General features: G+C 50.4%; 1 protein-coding gene across 1 annotated transcript in view; it reads left to right on the top strand.

Annotated features, from left to right (window-relative positions):
• The window catches only part of DOCK2 (dedicator of cytokinesis 2), a 373,603-nt gene that overhangs the window by 306,632 nt on the left and 47,826 nt on the right, over positions 1-19,145 (top strand). The window contains exons 31-33 of the mRNA XM_008147631.3: positions 5,485-5,585; positions 5,675-5,733; positions 17,504-17,652. Of these exons, the coding sequence (XP_008145853.1) occupies positions 5,485-5,585; positions 5,675-5,733; positions 17,504-17,652 (309 nt within the window). The remainder of the gene's footprint in view (positions 1-5,484; positions 5,586-5,674; positions 5,734-17,503; positions 17,653-19,145) is intronic.

Genomic DNA, 19,145 nt, shown 5'->3' on the forward strand with positions numbered 1-19,145 from the left:
GGACTTGCCTGAGAGGCTGTGAGAATAAGCGATAAAAGCAGCAAAAAGCAGCACAGAGGTCCTGTGTCTTCACACTCACAGTTCTAGTCATGGAGGCTGCATCACAGCCTCTCCTGCACAGAGATGCAGAAACAAGGATGTCGGCTACAGCTCTGATGCTAAAGGGAGAAAAGGTGGAGTCGAGCTAAATGTCTGCAGTTGAAGGAGTTGGTTAAAATGGAAGTACATCCTTACACAGAACGCCATGCAGCCATAAACCAGAACGGAGCAGATCTGAATCTGCTAATATGCAAACATCTGCAAGATAGATTTATGAGAAACTAGCAGAGCACCACAGATATTAGGAAAGATGTCCCTACATACATTGTTTATATATACATAATTTTTGGAAGGGTAGCCAGGAAATTGTTAAGATTTTCTTCTGGGAAATTAGACAAGGGTGCAGGCATGGTAGGATGGAAATATCTTATTATTTAATATTTTCTACCATTTAATTTTTTTTTTACAATGTGGGTATTCTATAATTTTAAGAGTTAATTAAAAATAGCTAAATTCAGGTTACAGTATGATTTGGACTGAATTTTACTGTTTTACATCTGTGAAATAAGGGCCTGGGATCAGAGAACCCTTAAGTTTATTCCAACTCTATGCTTCTGTTGTCCTATGATTTCAAAATATTTAATTCGTAATCAAAAATCTCCTCCCCCAGGAGAAGGGAGCCGTGTGTTTTGCAAAAGCCCCTCTGGCTTCTCCGAACCAGCCGAGCCGGGTACTTAGTAGAAATGCCACCAGGCAGCTTGAGGCAAGGAGGAAAGAAAAAATCTGAGACCTTTTGAAACGACTGGAGAATTTCTCTAACAATACAATGATCAATAAATACATATTTTCTGGAACCCAGCAGTATTCAAACTGTTGTGCTGAATATGTCATAAGGGATACAAATAAATGGAAGGCAGGACTATTGGTACTTATGGAGCCTTCAGTTAGAAAAGACAGGGCCATACATATACATATTCTTCAATCAGTGCCCCCACCAATGCCACCATGCCATTCACTGAGCGTTTGCCAGGCGCCAAGGCGTGCTAGATGCCTTCAGGCTCATATTATCTCATCAGCACTTAGAACAGTCCTTGACCAGGTATGGTAGTTACCATTCTGTCCCCATTTCCTTGGTAAGGAAAGCGAGGCTCAGAAAGGTCCAGCACAACAGAGACCACCCGGCCAGTGAGAGCTAGCACTGGCACCCACACCCTTGTCCGTGAGGTGCTGATGCTTGTGCTCCTCCCCTCAGGGGAAGTGAGGGGAGCCCCAGGCCAGGTGCGGGACAGAGGGCCCCGCTCTGCGGGTGCAGACGCTGAGTGCTACTCAGTTCAGCAGGGACTGCACACGCAGATGAGCTCGGCCATCTGGGAAGCTTCCTGAAGGAAGTGGGTCTTGAACCGGGATTTGAAGAAGGAATAGGACTTGGATGCTGTGGGTCTGAGCACCACAGTGAGCAAAGCCAAGGAGTCCCTGGGGGTCTGAGCAGACCAGCCCTCAGAAAGAGGCAGTTTGTTGAGGGCAGAAATACTGGAAAATGAGTGGGGCCCGGAAAGCCAGGTCAGTGCACTTGGTCCACAAAGATCTCCCAGGAGGAAAGCAGAAGAAAATGAGGTCCACTCCTAAGGATGTGCCCACCTCTACGCAGAAACTTATATGTAGATGCTCATAGCTGCACTATTCATAATCGCCACTTGGTGGAAACTACCCAGTGACCACCAGTGGGTGAACGGATACACAAAAGCATGGTGCCTCCTGATGACAGAAGAGTTTCAGCAACAAGAAGAAATGAAGTACCGACACGTGACCACATGGGTGAACCTGGGAAACATCAGGCTGAGTGAAGAGCCACGCATCTATGGAATATTGGACTAAGCAGAGAAGGAAAGTAGTCCCTGGTCTCCAGGCCTGAGGGGGAGGGAGCAATGGGGAGTGACCGCTGGTAGGTAGGAGGTATCTTTTTGGGATGATGAGAATGTTCTAAAATTAGATGGAGATGGCAGTGTAGTATCTTGTGAATATACTAAATTATACACATTAAAAAGTGAATATTATCATATGTGAATTATGCTTCAGTTTTTAAAAAGAAAAGCAGGAATGGGGTGACAGAAAGCATTTCTGAAGGACTAAGTCAGTGGAAGACATGGGGAGCAAGAGACGCAACCAGATCCAACATGTCTTGTGTTGCCAAATATGTTGGGGGGACATTTCTGGAATTGCTCTCAAAAGCAATAGCAATTCAACTTACTTTGTCATCTACCAGCTTCCTGTTCCATTCTGATTATTCTGATGAAATTCCCTAACGTCAGAAATTTCTCACCTCACAGTGACCCTTTCCACGTCCTGTGACCAGGTTGTCCTTTTCCTGGCTTTCTGTTTCACATCCTGGTCTTAAATGGGAGGAAGTGCGAGCTCCGGGCTCAGCAGACCAAATCAGCACATTTTTAAAACCTGCAAATCACGGGGCGCCGGGAGGAAAGACAGTCTGAGGAGTCCCCGGAGACCCGACCTGCACTGCGAGTTTGGATAAGCGGGGTTACTGTGGAAACACAGGGCGTGGGACCTGCTTCGAAGGGTTATAGGGAAGCATTTTCAGGACTTTGAGGAAGGGGGTGGTAGGATCCAACTTCTTTTAAAAGGTCCTCTGGCCTCTCTGTGGAGAGTTGATTTTATGGGAGCCACAAGCCAGCAGGTCACCTCACTGCACCCCGGGAGTGGCTTGGTCTTTTGAACTCTGGGAGGTAAGGTTTCAATAAAGAAAGCACATCCCCTCAACAGAATCTGAGCAGCATGCGGGCAGGGTCTGCAGTCTGTGTGACCCCTGCCCTACCCTCCTGTGATGATAACATCTGGCACATTGGTATTCAATAAATATATGTTATTTTTTGACTGTGAGGTGTGGAGAGAGCCGTGGATGTCAATCAGAAAGCCTAGGTTCAAACCCTGGCTTTGCCTCAATCTCCCCATCTGTAAAATGGGACTAATAACAGCTACCCATTATTGAGAGCTAGAAGGAGGGGGCATGGGAAAGGGCCTCGCCCATTGTAAAAATGGAGTGTTGTCTTGCTTCTTTCTGAAACTGGAACCACATGCCCATCTGAAAGCAACACTCTGGGCAGCAATACGGCTGTTATCAAGGGTAGAGGTGCCTTTTACTTAGTCTTAGCATCTGAAACCTCCAATGAACCTCTTTGAATTAAGGATGAAGGTCTTAATGGCAGGTGATTTCTCTAGCTCAGTGGTCGGCAAACTCATTAGTCAACAGAGCCAAATATCAACAGTACCACGATTGAAATTTCTTTTGAGAGCCAAATTTTTTAAACTTAAACTTCTTTTAACGCCACTTCCTCAAAATAGACTCACCCAGGCCATGGTATTTTGTGGAAGAGCCACACTCAAGGGGCCAAAGGGCCACATGTGGCTTGCAAGCCGCAGTTTGCCAACCACTGCTCTAGCCAGTCATTGTTCTCTTGCTGTGCAGTGTTGACAGGGCTGAAAGTGGGTGGGCTTTGTCCAGCAAAGCTGTCTTCCACCTGCTCCATGCAGGGCCTTAACATCTATATATGTAAAAGCCTAAGTGACCGTTGCAACCAAAACAACTGAACAGACGACCGAACAGGCTGCATGGGGCGACCAGGCCAGCTGGGGGGTTAGTGAGGGACAACCAAACTACTGAGCAGCAGGCTTGTGGGGCGACCAGGATGTCAGGGTGGTTGGTGAGGAACAAACAAACAACTGAGCAGCAGGCTGCGTGGGGCGACCAGGCCGGCAGGGGGGTTAGTGAGGGCCTACCAAATAACTGAGCAGCAGGCTGCATGGGGTGACCAGGCCGGTGGGGGGGGGGTGGGGGGCAGTTAGGGATGACCAGGCCAGCAGGGGGTGCAGTGAGGGGCGACCAGGCCAGCAGAGGGGGGCAGTTAGGAGTGATCAGGCAGGCAGGCAGGTGAGCAGTTAGGAGCCAGTGGTCCCAGATTGTGAGAGGGATGTCCAACTGCCGGTTTAGGCCCGATTGAATTGGGCCTAAACCAACAGTCGGACATTCCCCAAGGGGTCCTGGATTGGAGAGGGTGCAGGCTGGGCTGAGAGGACCCCCCCCCCCCCCCCCCATGCACAAATGTTGTGCACCAGGCCTCTAGTCTGTAATAATTGCCCTTTAGTACCTCAGGAGCCAGGCTGTGCTATGTGCTTTGGTACCAAAGGAATCACTAGAATAATGAAAAGAACAATAAGGCTAACAAGTGCTTTTGAGCCCTTTTCTTATACTCATACCTTTTATTTATTTATTTTTTAAAATATATTTTATTGATTTTTTTACAAAGAGGAAGGGAGAGAGATAGAAAGTTAGAAACATCGATGAGAGAGAAACATCGATCAGCTGCCTCCTGCACACCTCCTACTGGGGATGTGCCTGCAACTAAGGTACATGCCCTTGACTGGAATCGAATCTGGGACCCTTCAGTCTGCAGGCCGACACTCTATCCACTGAGCCAAACCAGTTTGGGCTACTCATGCCTTTTAAACACATCATCTCGTGTGGTCTTGACTGCAGCCCTCTGCAGTGGGTACCCCTTTTGCAGACGGGCTCACTGAGGCTCAGCAACGCCTTTGTTTGGGTCTCCATCTCTCGGGTTCTGTGGCCTGTGTCAATGCCTCTGTCACTGTGGTATTGGAGCACGTGCCATGCTTTGAACCCTTGGTTGCCTCTGTTTCACCAGGAGCTGGTATTGGCCCTTGCATTTACCACCAGCAGATTGTGTGAAGGTTAAAATTATGACAAGCCTATATCTAAGCTGGGTCCTTGGTGGTTGTTGAACCCAAAGGAGCATCATTCTCGCCCAGAGTGCTTGTAAACACACAGCGTTCAGGGGTCTGATTCAGGGGCCCTGGGTGGGGCCAGAGAATCTGCATTTCTAGCAAGTTTCCAGGTGATGCTGCTGGTCGGGGGCCACATTTTGAAAACATTGAACGAAGCGTAAGGAGAAGACAAAATATTCTAAGACAGAATGGGTTGCTGGCTGGTCCTGGGAGCTGTCTGGTTAATTTTGGGAGGACTTCCAGAGGGGCTGTATGTATCCCTCACCACCCTCTAATACGAGGTCAGAGCAGCCAGCTCACTAAGACACCCAGCTGGGGCCAGCTATTTGTACCCCCAAGAAAACAGGATGAAGCAAAACCAAAAGCATCCCTAAAATCCTTCTCCTTGCCCAAATCCTATTGCCAACAAGGGGATGTGGTCAGCGCCTAGAGACGTCCATCATTGTCCTCGCTTTGGCCGGGATGTTAATTTCAGAGTCAGTGCCAGTTAGAAAATTGCAGTGCGCAGAATGAAACTGGTTCTGCTTCTGTCTTCCGCCATCCTTATAAATTATTCACAACGCCCAGCATTGGATCTGCCTTCCCACTTCAGACCCCCTCCATGACGGCTCTCTCCTCTTTCATTTGCAGCTGTGGAATAACTATTTTCATCTGGCGGTGGCTTTTATCACCCAGGATTCCCTGCAGCTGGAGCAGTTCTCACACGCCAAGTACAACAAAATCCTGAATAAGTAGGTTGCATGTTTGGATCTCCCGAAGGGGGAGTTTCACGGGAATCTCTGAGACGGAGCCTGAAGCAGACTCTTTTGGTTCCTCCTAGGTACGGGGACATGCGACGGCTAATTGGCTTCTCCATCCGCGATATGTGGTACAAGCTTGGTGAGTAGCCCACACATCCAGACAGACACATCTGCACCTGCGGCGCGCCTTCTTGACGGCCATCTGCTAGAGGGCCGCGGGGTGTGAGCACTGGGATCTTGAAATAACACTTCATCACTGTACGTAACCCCAGGTCCTCCGTGAGTGTCTGATGAGAGAGGGTCCCCGTCCCCACCTCCCACCCCAAACAGCTGTGGACCTGCTTCTGCTTGGTACCCCTCTGGGGTTAGGATGTCAAATTTGGATTTATAAAGAAGAGGCAGGGCAGGACTGCTGTGGGAACTCAGGTCCCTGGACATCACACGAGGGCTTCCTGCTGATTGATGGGCCGCCCTGCATCCCGCTTCTTATGCGATGTTCTGATCTACAAAAGACCCCCCCACACACCGCATGGGGGAGAATTGGTTCTGTGGAAGAGCAGGGTCTGTTGTGATGTGACTAGAGCTGGAAGGTGGCCCCAGAGGCTGTCCTTGCCTCACTGAGCTACAGGAGCCATGTGTGAGCTGAGTGGTACCCGTGGGAGGAAGGAGGGCGAGGGACTCGGGGAGACATCTATTGAGAGTCTGAGGCAGGCCTGTGCTAAGGTGATCTTTTTTAATCCTCACATTGCCTCCTGCAAGATGGGAAACCTCCCCCTCCCTGTATTGATCAGGAAACTCAGAGTGGGAAGTAACACGCTTGACATCAAACAGCTGCAAACCCCAGAGCTTGGTTTTGCTTCCACGAGGATGGGGGCCACAAACCTTGCTCGAGGCCTGAGCTCCATGAATATGTGCTGGGAGGGCGAAGGGAGGGATGGAGTGAGGGATGGACGGATGAATAGTAATGAGTACTGAGGCATTTCCGCCCCTGATATTTGGAGTCCTCGACTCTCCACTGCTGCATTGATCTGCCTGAGGCTTGGATGATCACCCTCTTCACTTGAGACACTGGCAGGGACTGTGTCCATCTCTTGGATTCAACTTAAGTTACCTCCCTGACCTTGCTTCTTGCTTCCCCAGACATCTTAGTGTCTTCCAGTCCCCGTCTGCTTCCTGAACAGTAGTTTCTTGCCCTTTCCAGCAAGTTCCAGTTTTGCAGGGGAAGCACATGGGACAGACCGTCAGGCTGGGTTCTGTGCTGGCAGCATTGGACTCGGGCTGAGAGCACAGGGGACAGACCGTCAGGCTGGGTTCTGTGCTGGCAGCATTGGACTCGGGCTGAGAGCACACACTGAGAACAGGAGGCTGCGGATCGGCTCATAAGATGAAAGGGAGAGCTGGGAACCGGGCCCAGAACAGACTGTCACATGTCTGCCTTGGGCCTTGCCCTGTCATTTACAAGCTGTGAGGCCCAAAACAAGGGGACTGAGTGACCCTGGGCCTGAGCTGGGGGAATGGCTCCTCCTCCCAGGATGCATCCGAGGCTCCTCAGAGCAAGAATGGAGAGAATGAACTCATGGAGGCCACACCTATGTCAGAATGTTCATCATTATGTTCACTCTTGCCCCATCAGGACAGAAATTATTTTCCAGTTCTGGCTCCTTAATCATCAGTGCCAGGCCTATGTCACCAGGACCCGAAGGGCAGGGCCCTGGCAGGTGATGGAAAAGAGTGAAGGGGCAGGGGATGTAAACCATCAGGGATCCTCAAAACAAGGTGCTGTCAGCATTGGTGGTTGGAGAAACCCTTGTTGTAGAGGCTGCCCTGTGCATTGTAGGGTATGCAATAGCATCCCTGACCTCTACCCACTAGATCCCCACAGCATTTACCCTCGTTGTGACAATCACCAACGTCTCTGGACATTGCTGAATTTTCCCGGGGAGAGGGGTAGGCTGTGTGTGTGTGTGTGTGTGTGTGTGTGTGTGTGTGTGTGTGTCTGTGTGCACATGCACACACACAAAACTCCTATTTGAAAACCACTGTCATAAAGAAATACCATCTCTGCCCTATTTTTCTAGAAGAGCATGCCTTTCTCAATTTATCTTTTGTTTTCTCCATGTTGGATAAGGACAAGGATATAAGAACTATCTTATGTTTTATTTACCATTATTCTGCGTTAGGGAAAAAAAACACACACACACAAAAAAAGCATAATGCAGGTGCAGGCCTACCTGGTCGCCAGCACCTGGGCTCAGGGTCAGGGGCATGGGAAGGCGCAGCTGGGCAGAGAGCAGAGTGAAGCAGATGTACCAGCTGGAAGGGGCAGTCGCCGCCGGGCTCTGGCTGATTGCTGTCCCATTAGAATGCCAGGCTGATGTTGTCACAGCTTCTAGTTTGTCAAAAGACGCCAGGGAACAGGGTTTTAAAATGCATTTTCCAATGTATGAATATTGATAACTAATTGAAAGTCTTTAAAGCCTTGAGTGTGCCCAGCAAAACACGGGGCCCAGATTTGGTTTGCATATGAGTTTGCATTTTTGCTACGGCAGCAAAGACCAGGTGAAGCCCTGGTGGGCTTCCTTCCCCGGATCCACACACCTGGCGTTGCCAGAACAGCAAAGCCGGGACCTGCGCTTTGTTCGTCTGCAGCTCTCTACACGTCCTGCTCTTCCCTGAATGTCCTTCATTGTCGTTGTTTTGCACACACAAGATTTTATTTAGATATAGAGGGTGTTTTGGCAGGCTTTCCTGCGCTCCCAATTATGCTGATGAATGAAAAGATGTTACCAAATATTCCACCTGCTTAGAATCACAGAATATCAGAGCTGGAAGGGCCCTTTAGAGATCATATTGTCCAGCATTTTTCAAACGTTTATTTTTAGCCTAGGACCAATAAAAAATATTTCTTGCTCAGTATGTAAATTGGATGAAAGCTGAGCTATTGTAATTGAAGTGGGTCTGGCCCCACGGCTGCTATAATAGGTGGCTCCTGAGCTCCCCACGTGGCCCCCTGAGGATTTTCTGGGGAGAAATCCCGAAGCACTTCAGATAATAGTTTGAAGCCACAGTTGTGGTCTAACCCAGCATTTTCCCAGGGAGGAAGCGGAGGCTCAGAGGGAGAGAGAGGTGCGGACAAGGTCACAGAGCGGGTTAGAGGAGATGCGGACAAGCACGCTGGCCCGAGCGTTTGTCCTGAAGTATCACAGACTCCTTGCTGCTTGCGAACCCCTGCAGGATGAATAATGCAATGAAAAGACATACTTGTCAGGGTTTCGGGGGTTGCAAGAACCAGACACTGGCTGAGGCTGCCTGGATCCTTACTTATGGGAAGGATGAGGAGAACCAGGCGACGAAGGATGGGGCAGGTGGTGACTTTGCCTTCAGGATGTTCCGTTCCTGCATCCCTCTGCCAAGGATCCAGTCTCCAGGGGACTCCATTCCTTGGCTGGCCTCTCCATTGCTGCTCCCACCAAACCTACATCCATCGAGGGATGCAGAGTTTCCCCAAATAAAACGTTTACCCGCTTCTGAGAGGTCAAAGCCGCCGATGTCCACTGCAGAAGATACGAGCAAAGGCTGCTTTTGCAGACATGGCCACCCACCTCACCTCCTGGCCTGGACTCCCAGGAAGAGGAAAATACTTGATCAGCCTGAAGGGGTTTGCCTGTTGCTCATTAGCTACCTAGCTGCTCCTCCTGCCCGTTTCCCTCAGGGACAAGAGAACAGAGTGAATGGATGGCTCCCCACGCCCACGCCCACACCCACCCTGGCATTAGCATCTTCCTCCCGGCATGCTAATGAGCTGAACCTGCTAATCCAAACCAGGACGAATCCCTGTGTGCACTGGGGGCGGGTGCAGGGAGAACACTGCGTTGGGTAATGATGGGTTTTCAGGTGCAATTCCAGAGTGGTCCAGACAGGGTGGAGCTCAGAAGCTGTCTGTGGCCAACACTGAGTGCCCACACCATAGCCTTTCTCTCTTCTCCCTGGCTACCTGAGCCCCAGTCTTTTATGATCACAATTTGCTCGGTTAACGATGTCCTCTAGCAGGCGACGCTGTGTGACCCAGCTCTGCCTGATGAGAATCAGCAGAAACACACCTGCTGGGGCTTCAGGAAGACATTTTTTTTTCCATTTAAGACAAAAGGGAGTGGGGCAAATTCAATGAGCACAACACATTCTTTTGCCCAAAGACGCCTGAATGTGCAGTGTCCCCTTAGAGCCCTGAAGACAAGGTCACGTGATAAAGATGGCGGAGCAGCTCCGGGGGAAGCACCAGCGCTCACCAGTTTAGCCATGGTACTCAGACGTCCGTTCATGCATCACTGCCACATCCTCTCATTCAACCCGTGATTTTCCAGGGGAGCCACTGAGGCCCAGAGAGGCACAAGGACATTCCCAAGGTCAACAACAAATCACTGACTCAGCTGAGCAGAAAGAATCTTGACCCCAAGTCCAATGTTCTGACAAGAATTTTATTTCAGAATATGCATATTATTTTCAAAGGCTGTGAAATAGCAAACTTACTATGTTTTTCAAAGACTCCTGATAATGAGTAGATCATAATGCATGTTAAGTTTTCAATTTTGTTTTAATACCCAAAGCAATCAGGGCATCATCACCATGATCATCAGTATCATCCTCTTCTTCTTCTCATCAGGAAAGATTTGAGCAACCCTGTGATTATGAGAGAGCTAATTGCAACGATAATCTTGGGCTTGAAGATTATTTAACATTCTAAGTGCGTGCCTGCCTGCATGTGCATGCGTGTGTGTGTGTGTGTTTGTGTGTGTGTGTGTGTGTGAACTTTTGTGAGACAGGGTAGGTGCGGGGAAGCCTTGACGGGGAGAAGGACCACATGTTGCTCCAGGACCCTGCACTAAAGGGTTAATGCCATTTGTGGTTTTGGGTCCTGGGAGGATGCCAAATGCGATGTACTTTCCCTGAGAGTGTAGCATCCTAACATTTGTTTCTGCTTGGGGTAAAGCAATGCACATTTTGTCAAAATGACTTTGCACTTGAACACCCCACATTCACCCCTTATTGAGATCCGGCAACTGTGTTAACAAACTCCAGCAGCTGGTGTCATGGCCTCACTTGTAGGGAGGTCACTCCTGGCAGAGCTGTGAGAGAAACTGGGTCATTACTTTCTAAGCATCTACAGAGCACCCAGCGTGGCACTAAACTCCAGGGTAGGGCGGGAGAGTTGGAGAAGTATGAGGTGCAGTTCCTGTCCCGCAAGGAAGAGCCACTGTCTAGATCTACAAGTAGAACAAACTAAGAATTAAAGGTCAAACTAAGAGTATGTTCTTGAAGGTGAAATATGTGGTCAAAGCTCGGGAGTTCAGGCAAATGGGAGATACGTCAGGACAATAAGGAAGGATGAGGACTCTATCAGGATAAAGGACTCTTGAGTTAGACCCCTAAGTGGCCCATGTCAGGACCAAAAGAAAGGGGGAAAGGGCAGGCATTTCAGGAGAGCAACCAGCCTAAGCAAGCATGGCTTCCCAGGGTTGGGAAGAAGTTGCTGGGAAGAAACAGGAAATGGGATTAGAGAAGCATCTATCTATCTATCTATCTATCTATCTATCTATCTATCTGTCTGTCTGTCTGTCTGTCTATCTATCCATCCATCCATCCATCTATCCATTCATTCATTTATTCACTTATGAACAAAAACTGAGCACTGTGGTATGTAGAATAATAGTTCCCCAAAGAGATCCATACCCTAATCTCCTGAACCTGTACGTATATTACCTTATGTGGCAAAGTGGATTTTTCAGGCCTGATTAGGTTAAGGTTCTTGCTGGTGGTGAAAGTATCCTGGACTATCAAGGTACAACCAATGCAATTACTGAGTTCTTATAAGTGAAGAAGGGAGGCAGGGGAGGCAGGAGAGGTTTTAAGAAGCTACATTGCCAGCTTTGAAGAGGGAGGAAGGGGCCATAAGCCAAGGAATGTAGGTGGCCTCTGAAGCTGGAAAACAGAAGGAAACCAGTTCTTCCTTAGACCCTCCAGAAGGAATTCAACCCTGTTTGCACTTTGATTTCAGCCTAGTGAAACTCGTTTCTGACTTCTGACCTCCAGAAGTATCTATATATATAAAAGCCTAATATGCAAAGTGTCCCCTCCGGAGATCAACTGAGAGACCAGGAGTTTGATCACTTGCTATGACATGCGCTGACCACCAGGGGGTGGCATAGAACAAAGGAAGGCCCGCTCCGCAGCTGGAAGGCCCCAATTGGCCCTGATCGCCGGCCAGGCCTAGGGACCCTACCTATGCATGGATTTCATGCATCAGGCCTCTAGTAGGGTAACAAATTTGTGTTGTGTTAAGCCACTAAGTGTGTGGTGATTCATGGCAGCAGCAACAGGACACTAACACACGTGCCTCTAAATGCCAGGCACTGTGCCAGTGGCGCAGGCTACTACTGAAAACGGGTGAGAGGTTCAGGGACTCATGATGGTCGCGCTGAATAGTGACACGCTCATTGCAGAGCTATTGAATGATGGTTGCCAATGGGAAATAACTGTAGAGCAGAAGCGTGGGACACCCAGAGAGTCTATAAAGGACCTGCCCCCCACAGAGAGTGCGCCGAAGATGGCCTCCCTGAGGAAGAGGCGAGCCCTGTGCTCCAGACTAGCACCACCCCATGGAAATAGAATGTGAGCCACCATCTAAATTTAAACGCTCTAGTGTCTACATTTTTTAAAAAGTAAAAGAAAAAGAGTGAAATTAATATTAATAATATATTTTATTTAACCCCATTTCCCAAAGTGTTATTATTTTAACATAAAATCAGCACAAACATTATTGAGATATTACCTTTTTCCCCAGTACTAGTTCTTTGAAATCTAGTCGGTTTTATATACTTATAGCACATCTCAACTTGGACTCAAAGTACACATGTGGCTGGTGGCTTCCGTATGGACTAGAACGACCTTGTACAATAGTAGGAGGGGATCTGTGGGGGGGGGGGGGGAGTAGGTTCCCAGTGGGGAAGGGGTCAGGGAGAGGGAGGGAAGAGCATGGTGGGCAGAGGAGGGTGTGTGTGCATGCCAGAGGAGTGAGAGTCAATGGAGGGAGGGCAGTGGGGGGAGAGAACGAGATAGGCTGTGGAGAGGGAGCATTGCCTGCAGGGCCCCTCCTGAGAGCAGCAGACCATGGAAGGTGTAAACTATGGGCCAACATGACAGATTGAGGCTTTGCACCTGCCTTTCAGGACAGATTATAATGTATTTAGATGGATAGAGAAGGGTTGCAAGGTTGTGAATGTCAGCTATGGGAGGCAAGATACATCTATCCTGACCCTCTCCCCAGGCCAGCTCTTTACCCCAGAGGGAAACAAAGAAACGGACTGGCCTGGAAGTTCATGAAAAGCCGCAGCCGGCTCCATGGGGCTGGCGCGTGTCTTTCATGCTTTTCCCAGAGCCCAGCACAGGCTGAGCTCACGGCACTGACAGTCACCAAGATCATCACCACAGCCAGTGTGGACACTACGGAGCCTCTCTAACGAGCAGGAGCCATGCAAAGCCCTTGTTTATATTAAGTCTTTTAAGCTTCTCAACAATTCTACCAGGCAGGGGACATTAGTACCTGCATTTCACAGATGAGATAACAGAGGCTCGGGGAAGGTAACCCACAGGCATGCCACACAGCCACGGGGACCACACAGCCATGGAGCCCACACAGCCATGGAGCCCACACAGCCACGGGGCCCACACAGCCACAGGACCCACACGGCCACGGGACCCACACAGCCACGAAGCCCACACAGCCATGGAGCCCACACAGCCACGGGGACCACACAGCCATGGAGCCCACACAGCCATGGAGCCCACACAGCCACGGGGCCCACACAGCCACAGGACCCACACGGCCACGGGACCCACACAGCCACGAAGCCCACACAGCCATGGAGCCCACACAGCTATAGAGAGGCAGGGGTGGAACCTGACCCAGGTTGTGGGGCTCAGCTTCTGCAGGACCTGGGGCAAGGCACGTTCTGGGCGATGAGAGGGAGCTGACTGCCCATCTCTCAGTAGTGCTGAGGGACCAGGGATCTGGGTTCTCCCTCACTGTTTGAACTGAATGAGTGACCTTTGCTGACCAGCCCTGCTTTATTTCAGAGTCCTCAGTTGCCCTCCTTCCTGCCCATTTCCAAGGCTGGGCCAGGACCAGAGAGCCCTATACTCTCAGCTGGAGTGTCCCTTCTGTCCCATCCCTCACGCGGACGGTGACTTGCCCAACTCCATTCTCACGAGGTCCCGATGGTCTCCTTCCTCCCTCCTCCCCTCCCTTTCATTAGCCTTCCTTCTTTCTTCCTATTTTGCAAGATCATCTTAGTGCCCTCAGACCCTTGGCATTCATTCTCACAGTCTCCTCCTGAGAGGGGTGATAGAGGAGGCCACCTTAGAGATTATCCCGAGGCCAGAGGACACAGGACTGCCTTCCATCCCCACCCCCACCCCCAAGCTCCTGTGCTCCATCGCCGCGTCTTTCCCCAGCCTGTGCAGCTCGGCGTTCGCATTTATCCCGCTGGCTTATTGGCATTTTAAAAAGCCTTTTCTAATTGGCATCTGTTCCCAGTGAGATTCCACTTCCATTATATGAACAAGACCCTCTCACCAATTCCCTTCCTTTCCTTCTTTTTCAAATATAGCAGCAGGTGTCTGTTGAATGAGGATTTTTTTTCCCCCCAAAAAATGAGTTTGCACTCCATTAGCCACAAATATATTCTGTGTATGTGTGTGTGTGCGCACACCTGTGCATCTGTGTATATGAAGACACGCACATAGTTGGATTGCCTAAACACAAAATCTGTTGTGCTAAAAATCCATCTCTGATGTAATCGAATAAAATTTCTCGATGGGGCATTGCAGGGGCCACTGAGATCACACCGGATTTAGAGATCAGCATCTCCCTCTCTCCTTTCTTCCTATTCTAAATATCAACCGACTGCAAAGAATGCAGCTCTAAGAAATCCCTGGCCCATGGCATGCCTGCTCTTTATTTTAAACCCCCTTAAATATATCCTTCTCATACCCCATGCCCTCCAGTATTCTAAGGCCTTTGTTGCATAAGCAATTTCTCTATTCCATGGTGGCTTATCTGACAGTTTCCCATTTACCTTCTACTTATTACCGCACTCGACTTTGAATTTTAAAACCCCACTGTGGGTTTAAAGGATCTTGAAGGACGAAATCAGAAACCTAGATTAGCAATTACTATAAAGCTGCACGAAAGTAAGATGATTTTTTTTTCCTATTTTGGCCAAAGCAAGGACTTGAGGCTCAAGTGTAATCCAAATGCATCATATAATGAAGCTGATATCCTGGGAAAGTGTCTTTATCTTTCACTCCCTCTCTGGCTGACTTCGCCATTTCATTCTCACTAACCGGATAGATCCCTAGGATGATGCTTTTTTATCTGAATTCTGGGGAAATACTCCGGCATTAAGCCTCATTTAGGCGGAATGGAAATGCATTTTTTTTTTTTTTTTGCTGCCTTCCCTCTTGTCTCCTTTTCTCAGCTTTAATTGAAAGCCACAGCGCCAGGCTCCATGCCATACTACCCGAGCCTCTGTGCCCGGGAGCTCTCTGCCCCAGGCGGAGACCACCTGTGTTAGTCCTGACAGTGGGGAGAATGGCTTTTGGCTCTGAACCGCAGGGGAGAAAGAGGCAGCTGCTGATGAAACTCGGGGTGTCAGTGTCAGCGGTAGGCTGGCTTGGATGTGCTTGCCCTCGCTCCCTGTGATGTCCTGGGGTCCCCAGGGGCCCCTCTGCCTCCCCCTCTCTGCCAGTCTGATGTGTGTGCTGAGGATTGGGCTCAGTTCTGCTCAGCAAGGCTGCCCTTGGTCGTTCATTTTGGCCAAACATCACCACAGTAGCTAACCCTATATGAAGTGTGCCACGTGCCAAGCACTGTCCTGACATTTGATACCTAATAATTCATTTACTCTTCACAACAACCCTATGCAATAGGTACTACTCTTCTCCCATGTTACACATGAGGACACTGAGGCCCCAAGTGCTGACGTAACTTGGCCAACGTCACATAGCTGGTTGATGGTGGAGTCAGTTTACAGAGTCAGGCAATCTAGCTACAGAAGCAGTGCCCTTAGCCACTGGGCCACACTGCCTGGGTGCTGGGCACTGATTCTTCCGGGTGCTGTGCTGAGTACACACACACACATATTTTCACACGGTCTTCTCTACAGGGGCGCATTGCTATTGCATTTTTATAAGATGCATATCCAAATCACAGAGCTAGTGAGTGCAGGAGTTCCATAAATGTATTTCCTTCTTCAATGGGCATTAATTGAATATCTACTACTAGAGGCCCGATGCACAAAATTCATGCAAGAGTAGGTCTTCCTTCCCCCAGCTGCTGGCACCGGCTTCCCTCTGGCACCCGGGACCCGGGCTTCCCTCTGCCACTGGCAGGCACCCAGGACCTGGGCTTCCCTCACAGCCTCGGCTTCATCCGGAAGGTCATCTGGAAGGACGTCCAGTCTAATTAGCATATTACACTTTTATTATTATAGACTAGAGGCCCGGTGCATGAAATTCGTGCATGAGTAGGCCTTCACAGTCGCGGCAGCTTCCTGGATTCGTCCCTCAAAGCGGTGGTGGCTGCCTCCATCCCACAGCTGCAGCCCCGGCTTCATCCAGAAGGACATCCCCGGACAGACATCCGGAAGGAAGTCTGGTCTAATTAGTATATTATGCTTTTATTATTATAGATGTCTTGTGCTCAGTGCCAATGATATAGTGGTGAGAACAGACCTTGTTGCTACCGTCACAAAGCTCTCAGTGGGGGAGGCAGACGTTTGTCAAATGATTCCACAGCCCAGCCGGCGTGGCTCAGTGGTTGAGCATCAACCTATGAACCAGGAGGTCACAGTTTAATTCCCGGTCAGGGCACATGCCCGGGTTGCAGGCTCAATCCCCAGTAGGGGGCTTGCATGAGGCAGCTGATCAATAATTCTCTCTCATCATTGATGTCTCTAGCTCTATCTCCCTCTTCCTTCCTCTCTGAAATCAATAAAAATATATTTTTTAAAATGATTCCACAAAGAAAAGACATCCTTGCAAACTTGGGTGAGAAGACAGAACACAGGGAGCCAGTGCGGGGTGTCTGACCCGCCGGAGGTGGGCTGGGCATGTGGCGGGGGCTGTGCTCAGCACATCCATCCAGTGGGACCCACCCAGGGGAAGCCAGGTGGTAACAAGGTGGGGTGTTGGGGTGCAGCAGGAAAAATATTATCAACCAAGGAGCAGGGTGTGCACAGGCCTGGCAGTGGAGGAAGCGAGGTGAGTTTGTGGTACCGCAATAGGTCAGCGTGGCTAGGATACCAAGGGCGGGGGATGGGCTCAGGAGTGCCCAGAAATGAGAAGCCGTGGTTCATCTGGCCCTAAAGTGACATTTTAACCCAGACTCTTCCACCGACTGCACTATGACAGCCAGCTCTTAGCATCAGTTTTTCCTTTTCTTGTTTCATGAAACACTTGATAAAAGCGTGTTTTCCAAATCTCAGAAACACAGCTTGTTGCAGACAGGCCCAATTTCTATACCCCTGTGATTTACCGTCGCTAACATGCTCCGTCCGGGCCCTGTTTGCAAAGGAGATCAACACAGGTGAAAACCCTTGTAAACAGTGGCATGCTTTACACCCAGCTGTTATCGCCCGTAATAACGAGCTCGTGGGGGTGATGCATGCGTCTCCTGCAGGAGTTAATGTATGTAAAGTGCTCAGAACGGTGCCTGGCTCCGGGGAAACAACGCTACAAGCGTAAAGTATTGTTTTTAGTGTGCGCCTTCGCTTTATCGTTCCCACAGGCGGGGTCTGAAAGAGATCGCCCATCATGAGGCCTGTTTGACGTGTCCTGCCCCTCTTCTCTTCCAGGCCAGAACAAGGTCTGCTTCATCCCGGGCATGGTCGGCCCTATATTAGAGATGACACTCATCCCCGAGGCCGAGCTCCGGAAAGCCACCATCCCCATCTTCTTCGACATGATGCTGTGTGAATATCAAAAGAGTGGGGATTTCAAAAAGGTAAAAAACGAGGCTAGAAACCCAGCCAGCATCCCTAATCCCCCGCGCATTTCCTCATAATGCTCCCTCCTTCCATCTGCCGGGCTCCATCCCAGGCCTGATGGGAGGCGGGATGGGGACAGCGCTCCGCGCCCGGAATGAGCTGGCAGATCGGATTTGGTCTGTATTTTATCACGCTCCCCTGCCCGAGGCCAAGATTAAAATGTGCTTTCTTGCTGTGCATCCGCTGGGTCCCTTTCTCAATCGTGTGAGAATCCTGCTTCCCTGCCTAAGTGTTCCCCGAGGTGTACCCAGAGGTCCCCCTCCCCCTGCCCGTCTCACACCTGCCTGCCTCTGTCTGGCACTTCCTCTTCCAGGACGACTCGGGAGATCTGTATTGTCTGGATTCTAGAAAGAGAGACCCTGCCAGGTGTCGCCCTCCGCCATGCACCAAAGGCAACGGCAAATGGGGTCAGAAGCCTGTCGCTCAGGGGGCACCTGTGGCCACGCCATGAGAACGGAGGGGGGGATGCGGGGGGTCTTCCCCAGCAAGCAGGGAGTGAGCAGCTGTGTAAGGCCAGAGTCACTGGGCCAGTATTTTCAGTGACAATCCTGCCAAAGTTGAAGGACGAGGACCGTGTTCTGGGCCCAGCCACTCTAGAAGTTTCTGACAGTGGGGAAAGCACCCACTTCCACAGGAGGTTCACCCAGTGTAGGAAGGCCGGCCCTCAGGCCTCTCAAGGCTGCCTTGGTGGTCCCGCCTCCAAGGAGGTCTCGCCTCCGGTCCTCCCTGCCCCACCTTCTCTCCTGCATTTACCCCCAGCTGGGCTCCTCCCGTCCTCCCCAGAATTTCTGCCTCATTCTATACCATGTCTTGCCCCCAGATAATTTTTCTTAAAATGGGTACTTAAAGGACAGCAGATTCCAAATTTCAGTTTTTCCTAACATCCCTCAGGCATCTGACCCCTCCCTGGCTCACTGGTTCTCTAACCCTCAGCCTGCATTCAGGGCCCTCCTTGCTCGATCAAACTCTCCAGCCTTTCCTCCTGTCCTGTGCCCTTCACACGTTCCCTCAAAGGTGTGGGCACCAGCTGGCTCAGCAGGGGGCCTGGGACAGGTGTGCGAAAGCAACGTTCCAGGTGCGCGATGGTCCTGAAGAGGGGCGAGCTCCAGGCCTTTCGGGGTTAGGCCCGGACAGGCGCTCGGAGACCTCGTGTCCTCAGAGGCTGGCCCGCAATGTGATCTTCCTGCCCTAAAGGCCTCCCTTACCGTGACAGCCCCGTGACGTGCACCCCCCTGTTTTCCATGAACGGGGTCAGCCGTGGGCTCCTCGTTCCGGGCGTGTGCTCATTCTAAGCATGTTCCCCAATTGCTTCTCTTCATTCCTCTCTTATCAAAAGAGACAGGACAATCAGGCTGACTAATGGGGCACTTCCCGGTGGACAGCAGCGGCTGCGCTGGGTGGTTGCCCAGCTGGGAGATGAGCAGCCCCTGGCATGGCTGTTTGATTCAGA

Source organism: Eptesicus fuscus, chromosome 6, assembly GCF_027574615.1.
Source record: "Eptesicus fuscus isolate TK198812 chromosome 6, DD_ASM_mEF_20220401, whole genome shotgun sequence".
Lineage (NCBI taxonomy): Eukaryota > Metazoa > Chordata > Mammalia > Chiroptera > Vespertilionidae > Eptesicus > Eptesicus fuscus.